The 12,745-nt window shown below is 33.8% G+C and overlaps 1 protein-coding gene across 1 annotated transcript in view; it reads right to left on the bottom strand.

Annotated features, from left to right (window-relative positions):
• Positions 1 to 5,520: 5,520 nt before the first annotated feature.
• Positions 5,521 to 12,745, bottom strand: part of LOC121370784 — a 28,044-nt gene continuing 20,819 nt past the window's right edge. The window contains exon 11 of the mRNA XM_041496250.1: positions 5,521 to 11,512. Coding sequence (XP_041352184.1) covers positions 10,044 to 11,512 — 1,469 coding nt within the window. The 3' untranslated portion in view covers positions 5,521 to 10,043. The remainder of the gene's footprint in view (positions 11,513 to 12,745) is intronic.

The raw sequence follows: 12,745 nt of genomic DNA, 5'->3' as shown, positions 1-12,745 counted from the left end.
TCTTCTTTTTTTTGGTGGGGGGTTAACATTTTGTTTTAAAATTATAACTCATTGGCGACATACTATTAACTATTACCCGCAATGTCGATCTCAGTAAACAATTGCTGTCATTTCTTTTAACATCATATATGTATTAATAGTTTTAATAGTGCGTTTGAAGTATGATCTTGATGGTTTTAAAACTACCAATTAAACAGCAACACAATGTCTAATAGACACCCTTCTATCACGATATTTTCTTTTCTTTTCTTTCTCGCTTCATCTGAAACGATCAGCCGGAAGTTAGTGTAGCTATTTATACCTGTACGTCCAGACATAATATGGGTGTGTTAGATATAAAGTGCCAAAAGAATAAAGAATGTAGCTTTTCAACACATGGAACCTTCTTTGATTTAAGCCAGTGCTCTACGACTGGTATACCAAAGGACGAGGTACCTGTTATCATGTATGTGAGAAAGTACATGTATATCAAAGATCTCAGATTGCTAATATTTACATTAACATGTACAATGGCAGTGTGTTTCTCTGCCATTATTGTCTTATGCCAAGACTCAAATGTTGCCATTACCAGCTGGTTACATAATGTGCTGAAGTGTTAAACAAACATTATTTTTTCTCTTGTCTTCGGTTTACTCATAATTTATTAGTTTATGAGTGGCCTTTAGATAAAAATGTTGCATGTGTTTATAAACGATTTATAAGATAAGTGGTATCTAACGGACAATAATATAATATTCTGTTTATTAATATTACGTCCCAAAAACCCAGGTTTAAAATAAATTTAAATGTCCTTTCCACTGAAACTTTTATATGACCCCCTAGTGCCACTTGCAATTAACACATCACAGAGCAATTTTCTTCGATGATGTTTTTTCCATTGTATGATATGGTTGTGGCAACCGGGTCATCACCTTGGAAACACCAATCGAATGTCTTTAAACATATATTACACGTGTGCCAATGGTGTGTGTGTTGTCATAAATAACGTATGAAGTTCTCAACAAAATGTGTGGGAAATGTTGTCTTAATCCACAATTTAATTAAAGGTCACGAAAATAATATAACTAAATGGGCAATAAAATGTTGAACTTCAATATTTTGATCACTATTGTATGCAAGCAATAATTTTTGCTGTTAGGTTCATATCAGATGACCATACGATGTAGTGAAATTGATCACTTTTGCAGGCTGCCCTTATGAAAAAGTAGGACAAACGTAGGAAAAGAGAAGGGAAAAGTAGGACAAAAGTATGACTGAAACTACGTAGCGACATTAATTATGCTCATACTGGAAAAACAAATGTGTTAAATCCAAAAGTGTATTATTAAGAAAACACTTTAACATTTTGTATGTGGTGCTCAGTTTGTACCTGTATTTTCTGTTCTATTCAAAATCATATGAATCTTATGTGATGGTCACGTTATACGATTATTTCAAATTATTGTGCACTGTATTATTCGATATGTACATATTTACATGCATAGTAATGCTGATGCACACTAAATCAGTTTAACATAATTAATTTAAGTTTTACATAATATAATATATTATTGGCTCTGAAGTGATACACATTGTACATTATAATCATGTTAATCATTGGGAAAATTGTTAACTTTCAGGGTGTAATTTTAATATGTTGAGATTATATGGTGCCACAAATTGGGAGATACATTGTATATCTTGGTCAAAAAAAAAAAAAAAAAAAATCCTAACTGTTGACTTTTATAATAACACAAGGAATATGCACACTTGAACAGAAATTCGCGGCATTTTGAAACAAAAAAGTAGAAAAAACTAGGTATTTTGAAAAAAAAATAAGACAGACCAAAAAGTAGGAAAAAGTAGGATCGTTGGACAGCCTACTTTTGTAACGCCAGTCACGGTCAATTAAATGGCCATTAGGTTCACTGAAAGTAATTTGGTGAATGGTTTACTTCAGCATTAAGTACCTACGGCTAACTAACATGAACTAAAGAGCTAGAAATTTTTTAAATACAATATTGACCATAAAACAGGTACACTGTATCCGGCTAAAATTGTAACGCTTGTTACGGTGGAATTGTTCAGATACCTCATTTACACATATCAATAGCATCGACGTGAACTTGTCTGGGCAGCTATCCCAGGACCAGGGGTTGGAGGGGTATCGAAACCAAAAACATAACTGTCCCATATATCCAATCTAATTAAAATTAGCTCCACTATTACATGTGGATCTAAAGACAGCCAGTTGGAGCTCATGTCCACCAATCAAAACCTTACTTGCAGAATCCTGCCAGTGATTTAAAACTAACAACACTGCGTAGTCCCCAATGTCCTGGTAACATTTCGTCTGTAAATAATAATTTAAATATTGACCAATCACACTTCGCCTTTTATAACGTTATTTGGGAGCATACAAATTCTAAAAATATCGGGCGAGTCTATTTTAGTGGCCGCAGTACAGCGAACCATACCAATACGTACGGGGTGGGTTATCAGTCTTCAATTTTACATTAAAAATTATTTATTTATTTATAACATTAAAAAAAACCTAAATCAGTCTTCAGTTTTACATTACAAATTATTTATTTTATAAAATAAAACATGTTTTAAGGCATTCGTAATTCACACGAAACATGTCGTATACCCTAAGGATAATTCGGAATGTTTTCAAATTATTTTTAAATCACTGGCAGGATTCTGCAAGTAAGGTTTTGATTGGTGGACATGAGTTCCAACTGGCTGTCTTTAGATCCACATGTAATAGTGGAGCTAATTTTAATTAGATTGCCATATATCACACCCTACCCCAATACCTAATCCCATTAAACAGAATTCATTTGTTAGCATATTATACATGGACTTTGGTCTCAGTTTAAAATCGAAAGGTTTGTATCAACTATACAACTGTAAATTTGTTGTTTGGTATGAATTACCACAAACCAACCTTTCGATCATTAATTTCAGGTGCCAAGTAACAATATACACATTAGTTCTTATGAAAGATAAACAGAAGTTATATGTTAAGAATAGCACTTAAATTCTCGAAACCGGCAATAAGGCAGTCGGCAACTGTGTGTCATTCACACGTGTGATTCGGTGACATGTTGTGCTAAAAACAATATTACAAAATCACCTGACCCGTTTCGTACTTTATGCCAGGATGCCATTGTTCAAGTGCTGTTTTTATTGGCATGAACCCAAATCTGGCACAGAACTGCTGAGGAACATGCTGTCGGCACATTTATAGAAAATAAACACGTGTAATATTTATATATGTATAGTTCATTTCTGTAATAGCGAGCACTTCACTTTCTTAGCATTCCGGACGGTAAACCTGTTGTCAGGTTCGGATTTAGGCGGCGGCTCAAGGATCTCGCCCCTTTCCCTATTTTTAGTAAAGTAATTGTTTACATTACATTATGTACAATGTACATTCATATCGAAGAGGTTTTATTATCAGGCATGTTTTAAATATAAAACCGTGACGAGAGTACGCCCCACCCCACTGTTTTAAAAAGTCCCAAATCTGACCCTGATTTATTGATGTAAAATGGAACGGTTTATAACCGTTTAAACCTACTATACCACTTAACTAGATGGTTTGGCATCACGCTGATCTGCCCTTTCATCATGTTTTGTTGAGGGTTTGTTGGGGTTGTTTCATTCGACAGTTTTGCTTGTTTTGTTTGTTTTCAAACCTTTCACCCCCCCCCCCCCCCCCCCCCCGAAGAACACATACATTGTAAACGTCTTCAGATCACAACAAATTCACTTTTATCGGTTTGTAATCTCCTTGAAAACAACTCGTAAATTATTTGACATAAAATGCAATTGGAGTAGATGAACATAAAGCTAAAAGGCGATACGCCATTTACCAAAGAAGTAATTACTACCTCCGTATCTAACCCCCTGGGGGTGTTTTCTAAGATCACCTGCTTGTGTAAGTATCAGGCCAGCATAATGACGGTAAATTACTCGTAATCTGTGGAGATAATTGCCCAGACTTTATTTTCACGGTATTGTCCCGTTATAGACATGATAAAAGGCCATCAGTGTATAGTTTACCGGCGGTAGTTAAATTGCGACGGTCTTTTCTGCATGCCTTTTGTTTTAAGTAGAAAAAAAAAAAAAAAAATGGCCTGCAGTATTATCAGTTTAAACGTTATATAATTTTTAAAGGACGTTTTTTTCTTGTCATTGACTGTTATGTGGTTTGTGAACATTAAATATGTTTTCTAACTGCTGTAATGTACCATCAGTGAATTATACCGACAGCAGTTAGTTTGTTTTGTTTAACGACACCACAAGAGCACATTGATTTATTAATCATCAGCTGATTTGATAATATTGACATAGTTCTAGAGGAAATCGTTACATTTCTTTCAATGGTAGCAAGAAAAATTTAATATGCATTATACCGTTGACAGGACAGCACATACCATGGCCTTTAATATGCCAGTTGTGGTGCACAGGTTGGAACGAGAAAGCCTAATGGGCCCATCGATCCTAGACCGACCATACATCAGCCGAGAACTTTACAACTAGGCCACATCCCTCCCTGTAGTCTTGAGAGAAAATATGCTACATTTTTCCAATTAGTAAGGTATCTTTTATATGCTCCCCTGCGCGTGCTGTAACCTCACCGTGGTGCAGGGGTGTAACATTCTCTTTGAGAATGGCCAATACAGCACAAATTGAAGTTTAGAGTAAAATTCGGTGTCCGTAAAATTCTGTGATATTTATATTTGTATTTTTGCAGTTCTTTACACTGTTTTTGTTTAGACCTTGAATTTTTATATTGATGTTGATCATCACTTTATTTATTTGCATTACCATAGTTTGACACCCAATAGCCGATGTATTTTTCGTGCTGGGGTGTCGTTAAACATTCATTCATTCATTCATTCTTTTATATGCATCCCAGACAGGATAACACACACCATGGCCTTTGATATACGTCATTGTGCACTGGCTGGAACGAAATATAGCCCAATGTGCCCATGATGGCAATCAACAGCATTTATTTTACTCATTTTGTAATAGATCAATTTAAATATATTGATACATGTACTTGCAAAACAACTTTGTGCAGTGTTCATGAACTTTGGAAAATGCTGTATTTTGGTTTTATCTGAAAATACACTTTAAGGAAAAGTAAATTTCTGAGATAACAAACGCTGTGTGTGTACTATCCTGTGTGCACATAAAAGATATCTTGCTTCTAAACGGAAAGAATAACACATTGCATGGTGGTAGCTGGTCTCCTCTCATATCCTGTCTGGTCCTTAACCATAAAAGCATAGTCAAAATGTGTTCAGCGTGTAGTCAACTAAAACATGCCTTCCTTCCTACTGTAGTGGACTGTCGAAATGTTGAGGAATATACAGATTACAGAGTGCCAGAAGTCACCCAAGCTATTACTGTCACTAAACAGGACTTGATGGTGCCAGTTTCCACAAAAATGTGGATTACACAGAAGCCAATTTAAACACAGTCCAATGTACTATGGAACAAAAAAACACTACTTTCACTGAATCTAGAGTAGTGTTTATTTTATACAATTTTTTTATGTACAATTATGGAATGACCGCTTCCACAAAGGACAACACACAGTAGAGGTTAACAAGTAGAATTATCACAGTGGACATCCACACATAAATAAACAAATGCACTCAGCTGATATTTTAGCACACACTTTAGCAACATAACCAGAATTCTTTTGGCTGCCTTCTTCACATGGTTAATACATACAGTATATCAAATTAAAATTACAATTGTACCACGTATGCAATTTCTGGTGTACAAAAAATAAAATCTTCACCATATAACTACATAGTAAAGGCTGCTTTTTAATTTTGATATTTATGCTGCTATTATGATATCTATGCTGAAATAACAAGTATTTAGAAAAAGAAAAAGGGGTACATTTTAGACACCAATGCACATGTACATGTTGAGACATGCCATTATGCATAAAAAATTGACGTTACATTGTTTTAAATACAGGCAGTAAAAATATTTCAGTCATAGGGCATCAATAGACCTGTGGCATGGTGGGGTTACCTGTTGGCTTAGTAAAAAGAATAAAAATACCTCAACAAGCACCACAAACACCAATATAAGAATTCCAAACATGACAACATGGAGACAGCAGAAGGTATTTTTTTGTCAAGCACCCACCACCAGTAAAAATAAAAATACACATGTGATCATTTCTGGAATTTAAAAATGTCACATCATATGTAACATGGGTTTAATATTTCCATTTAATGATATTGCTTGTTTATAATATTATTGTGGGATTGTATTTGAACTTTTTTTCTTTGTTTTTTGGGGGTCGGGGGGAGGGAATATGCATAAAAAAATTCAATTACCAGAAATTAATAATGCTTTCTAAAATAATAAATTAACTGATTCTGCTTTGAATACCAAAAATAAGTAAACTTATAAATTTAACCAGATTAATCTCCATTTTGAAATAATTGTTTGTAGAACATATTTCAACAAAAATGCAGGTAAACAAAGTACATGGGCATATTTGTCTCCAAAATTCCCAACAAAAATAAATTCAAGATTTCAAGCTTTAAAATGATGTCTAACAAGAACATATATATATTAACAAACTAAAATGTAAACATAAAATGTGGTCTATACTGAAGTATATATCAACTTACAAACATGATTTTGATTATAAAATTCTTAAAAAAAACTTTTTCTGAAATAGTCAAAACCATTTCTGTTACTGATGAACTTCACAGAAAATGATAAGACATATTAAAGATTCCAACAACTGGAAGGTGCTAATACAACATACACTCGATATGAATTATTCATCCCATTGAGCTCCAATCTCCCAACCTTTTCTAGCCAGACTTAGGAAGATAAATAACTAACCGGTACTCTAACACTAATCTCAAGCATTAAGTTACAAAATGACTAATTTAAATGGTTAAATATACTACAGGTATATGTATATATATATACATGCTATCATTTCACTAGTTCACTTAACATGGACGCAACTAAGTAAATTAACAAATCTTCTAATACACAATTACATGTATATTACAAGGGACAATATTTCAAAATCTTATATAACTGAAAGTTGGTTTTGTGTGGGTTTCACCTAGGTAAGTGATTGTTTCATTACACAATATATATTTGCATAACCAGCAAATACTACTCAGTATTACATAGACTTTCCATTCCAAATATATGTTAAACAAATCGAGTGTTGAAATTTGGAAACAAGACCTAAGATGCATGTGAAATAATGTGCCCTACATTACAGAATATAGTTTCTACAATGAATCAGTTTTTTAAAATAAACTTCAAATTATGCACAATCATATACATCATGAGTATTTATTCCAAACAAATGTCTCAAGTATTTATTTTATTTAAAAAAAACCTAAACAAAACAATTCCTGCCAGTGACTTGTGGATTACATATCAACAATATCCCAATTATCCCAACAGAGTAAGAATTAACAATATTCCAGGGTTCGAACTTAAGAATTTCTCTCACAGCAATAATAATAAAAAAAATAGTTCTGGGTGAAACACCGTAATAGCAATTGTTTTTTTAAAAAGTGATATTTCAAATGTTATATACCTGCAGATAATGTACACAAAGTGCAATATTTGGCCACTGTTGAGGAGCTTTACAGACGACACAAAAGTGCTCTCAGTGATACTCCTGAAATACGGAAATTTATATCTAATGACAGCAATTGCTGTCGATGCCGTGGTTAAGTTCGATCCCCGATATCCCAATTACAAATTATGAATAGAGTACATATCTACAATATCCCAATTATATGTTTCCAGTTTGCTATGGTAAAGTTTTAATAATGTAAAAAAAAAAAAAACTTGTAGAATTGGAATAATCATTTACACTTGTTTGGAAAACAGAAACCATTATGAAAATAATCCAGCATTTGAAATAAGCACTTGTTCATTTGTCCTGACAAGTGAAAATCGTATCAGGGTTATCTAATGGACAAGTGAAAATCTTCAGTGCAGTTTTCTTTCAAGCAATCAAAAAAATTAAAAAAAATTAAAATTAAAAACGTCCTTGCAAATGAATAAAACAAACCATTTATTTGGACCAGTCAAAATCAGGGCTCGAAACTTGCCAAAAAATATGGTGGCCCCAAAAATAATGGATGTTGGCAAATTATAGTAAGCAAACCACAAATCACAAGCAAGATTTTAATGTGGAATAAATAGATGCAATACAAATATTAATAGTGGCTCATATGTTATAGATCTAAAGTAGATCGCTCAAATAATATTATTATTTGGGCAACTAACGCCATTATATTTTAATAATAAGTCACCCAAACAGGACATTGGTCACATTTGGCAACCTGGCCACAGGCCGTTTCAAGCCCTGGAAAATATTGGCGAATAAGCATATTTCTAGATGCAATTTGTCTGATGGACTAGTCACAAATTCTGCTTATTTCTATCGGTGTAATCCATCAAAATAACAGCATAATAACAGCATAACTTTAGACTGGAAATTGACAGGCATCAAAATGCACAACATGCTTTGTGATGATCAACTTCACAATCCATTTTTGTTTTCATCTTTATATATATATATATATATAATATATATATATATATATATATAGTATTCCTCATTTCCCATAATGATAATATTAATCTTAAACTTATCCACATTTCTTTCATGTCTTCTGCAGTGGTGTTAAGAAGTTGTTATGAAGTTTAATTTCTAGAACTGCTTTTCACTTTCTAGCATTTTCTTAACTAAGACAGCAATGTAAGTCACATTATGAGATAGTATGGTAATACTATGTGCAATGAATAACAAGTCAATGAAAATAAATAGAATACTGTAAAACAGTGGTGTACAACACAGTGCCATTATTCAAGTATTCACTGGTATGGTAATTTTAAGAATAGATCTAATACTGTGGTTTCTCCTGATTGTATTTTCTGTGACCTTCTGCAGGGAACATTTTGTTCAGTATTACGTCGCGAAATCGCTACGCAACTTTCAGAGATAATATGAAAACATTAAACAGTACTTGCTAATCAATTTTCAATTGACTAGATATATTGCTAATGAAGATTTTAAAAACAAAATTTTCCCCATCCTATATACATTCATGTGGGAATGTGCAAAGATAAAATGTATTAGGGATTCTAGATTATGGTAGCCCCACTCCCATGGCTAGTGATATTCAATGTTGGGCTAGTAAATAACTACTATTGTCATGCCCGACAGTTAGTGAAAACAATTTGTCAAATGTTGCAGTTAAGTCTATTTTGTAAATAGGAATATCCTGCTCCAACCCCATTAGTGTTTTTAAACTCTATCTCCCTCTTTAGGTCACATATTTGATTATTACTACTATTTAGTAAAAGACTTAGTATACACCCTGCTATGAACTATTATTGAGCAATATTTGCCAACTAATTTCATCCTTAAGGGGTTAATATGCCAATAACTTTTACAGAATGAGCCAGGTATCTTCATTCAAATTTACCGAAGTATTAGTTGGCAACTTAGGTGAGATCATGCAGAAATTATTAAAAACAAAACACAAAATGAACAACTAACAAAATAAAATATTAACCCAGTTTTTAAAATAACTTAAAACAAAACTAACCCCATTCAAAACAAACATCAAATGAATAAATAAATGTATAAAATACATCAACCTGAATTAAAGACAAGTGTGTGCCTTTTTTCAATAAAGCACCATATTATTCAAGCCCAAAATACTTTGGCCATGTAGACTGGTTTCAAGTGACAACTAATACATGAATACCTAGTATTCATAACAATGACTTTTAGTATTATGTCAATAAATCACACACTGCAACCTTTACAGCATGTGCTTATAGCATACCATATATTATAATTCTATATACAACTTTCAATTTTTACAAGCACCGATATAAACTGACTACATAAGTCTAAAAAATATGTAACTAAAGGGCTGGTAAAGTAATTTTGTCAAATCCAAACTAAAATTCAAAACCAAAATGTTATAAAATGTACACATTGTACAGCTAAACTATTATAAAACATTTGCATCAACCATAGACAACTTTCTAATGGCATTCTTAGGATTCTGAGTTACTTTGGAATACACTAAATTGTTGCTTGGAATTGTTGATACACATGAGATCATAGAACTCGAATATGAAGCTATTGGTTGCTCCATGGGAATGGTCAGCTGAAGGTGTGACTGTGATTTAAGCAGTGATGGCGACACAAGTTCTGATGCATTTATCATGATGGGCGACATGGATGCCAAACTTGTTGGACTGACTTTGCTCTGTGATTGTTGAAGATCAGATGATAGAGATGTGGTTGAAGATGGAAATGAAAAGATGGTTGGACTTGATTGCAATTCTTTTGGTGTTAGAGGTGGGCTGAATGCTACTGGCATCATCACATTGAATAGCTTTCCATTGGGCGTCAGTGGCATTCTCTGAATAACATGCTGGGTCTGTGCTGTTGAACCCTGGTGTGGGTTTTGCTGAATGGACGAAAAAATAACCTTGGTAGTGGATTTGTCCTGAGCACCAGGCATCAACACACGGTAAACTGATGTTGCTTTGTTTGGCAACTGGACAGACACTTTTTGCAATACCGGCTGTTTTGCTATGTGAGAAGTTACATCCTCTTTGGTAGATTCCATGAAAGTGGTCATAAGGGGAGTTGTTAAATCAAATTCCGATTCTATGACTTTTTTTAATGGGTCCACTGGTGTGTCGTTAGATGAAACATTGCCCGACACATTAGAAACTTCAGTAGTAAAATGTAGAACTCTCAAGCCTTTGATTCCAGTGGGTTTTTGCCTAATGCCATTGGCAGTATTTATCTGCATGCTTTCACTATCTGGAGTTGCAAGGAAACTTTCCTCAGATGATTCTCGTTCAGATGAAGATGGTGGTGTTGGTATATCAACTCTAATTTTCTTTTCTGGCACCACACCTTGTTCCGTGTAGCACCTGTTGAATCTCTTCATTTCCCGGATTTGATCAAGAACAGTCGGTTGAGGAGTAGTTTCATTGGCTGCAGCCAGAGTACATTCAGGCGATGCTGCTCTCCCTTCTTCATCTATGGTATTTTGTGACCTAGGCATCAGCACTTCGGGAGAAGATTGTGTTGCTGCGTCAACTAAGTTGTCTTTTTTGGCTAAAACTGGGTTCTGCAAAGATTTTAATACAGCATCAATTTGCTTTTTGGTCAACGGGATCATGGTTGGTTGTTTTCCATTGGTAGTATTATTGCCACCAGCTGTTGATTTAACCACCAGTGTGTCCGTTTTATGCTTTATTCCATCAGGTGTTTTCTGGATTATGTGTACCGGCAATTTATGTACGACATATGGATTCCCCTCATTCTCATGGATCAGAGTCAACTGAGAATTTTGGCCCATTATCAGATATGGTTTCCATGCTGCATTCAACCTTGTCACCTTGGGAACTGATGAAGACTCCTTTTCCTGAATTTCAGGCACATCATCTTCCATCATATCTGTCCAAAAAAAAATCAAAAAATCAAAATGTTTTAATTTGGTCACAAAAAACTCCAGAAAACAAGCATCTTTAATGGAACATGAACAGAACTTAGTATGGTTTTAAAAATATTTACCATATATCTACATGAGAGATGTATTTGGCAAAAATGTCCCTGGTGCTATTATATAAGTAATAATTTTAACTATATAATAAAATAAAATAGTTAAACAAATACTATCAGTTTTGCAGACAAAAATGTGTAAATAAAATTTGAATTATATTTTTAAAAATATTTTGTCAACGTGGACTGACATTTCCCTCACCAAGCAATCCATTATTTTTGGCTACAGTTAAGGTCTATAAAAAGGGAGTACAAAAGTGTCATAAGAAGTCAGTTCCCAGTTTGCTATTATAGCATGTCTCCAGCTAATGGAGCCTGTTAAACTAATAATATACATATTAAATCAGTGTATACTACTATTATACACATGGTCCTCGTGTTTGTAGTAAAAAAAAGAAGAAATGAAATGAGACACACTCATACAGACCAGGATCTTGTTTTATGAAGTGTTCTTAGTGCTAAGATTAACATAGGTGTATAACTGATAAATGCACTTAAGGTGATCTTCACTGATCCCTTCATAAAATGGGACCCTGGCTTCTGAGAATTGAAAATTAGTGTAAATCATTTATAGGTTACACGAAAACAAATTCATGTAACCCATTTTGTTTTTGTATAACCTGTAATGATCATGCAAACGAAGTCCTAAAGTTAATGTACAAATGAAAAATGGGTTAGAAAAAATTAGACTTCTGCGAGCAAGTGCTAAAAAAACTATGATAGTCCAGGGCTCGAACTTAACAACGGCAATTGCCATTATTGAGATATAAATTGCCGTAGGTAGAGAACATTACCGATGGCATTTTGTGCCGTCTGTAAAACTGAACAATGGCAAACTATATACACCTAGTGTACATAATCTGCCAATATTATTTAACATGTTCACATTTGAAATATGTCTACATACAGTTAAATAACCTTTCAGTCATATTTATTTTCTGCAAATGTCACTTAAAAAAACAGAAAGAAATTGCCATGGGAGACAAATTCTTAAGTTTGAGCCTTGTAGTCTCAATTTTCAGTGGTGCGCAGATACAAATATTCTAAAGGAATTGAAGGACTCAAACTTAACAACAGCACTTGCCATCGTTGAGATATAAACTGTCATAGGTCGGGAGCATCACCGAT

Source organism: Gigantopelta aegis, chromosome 4 (genome assembly GCF_016097555.1).
Source record: "Gigantopelta aegis isolate Gae_Host chromosome 4, Gae_host_genome, whole genome shotgun sequence".
Classification (NCBI taxonomy): domain Eukaryota; kingdom Metazoa; phylum Mollusca; class Gastropoda; order Neomphalida; family Peltospiridae; genus Gigantopelta; species Gigantopelta aegis.
Note: the sequence above shows the minus strand (reverse complement) of the source record. Positions and strands in the feature narration are given on the sequence as shown.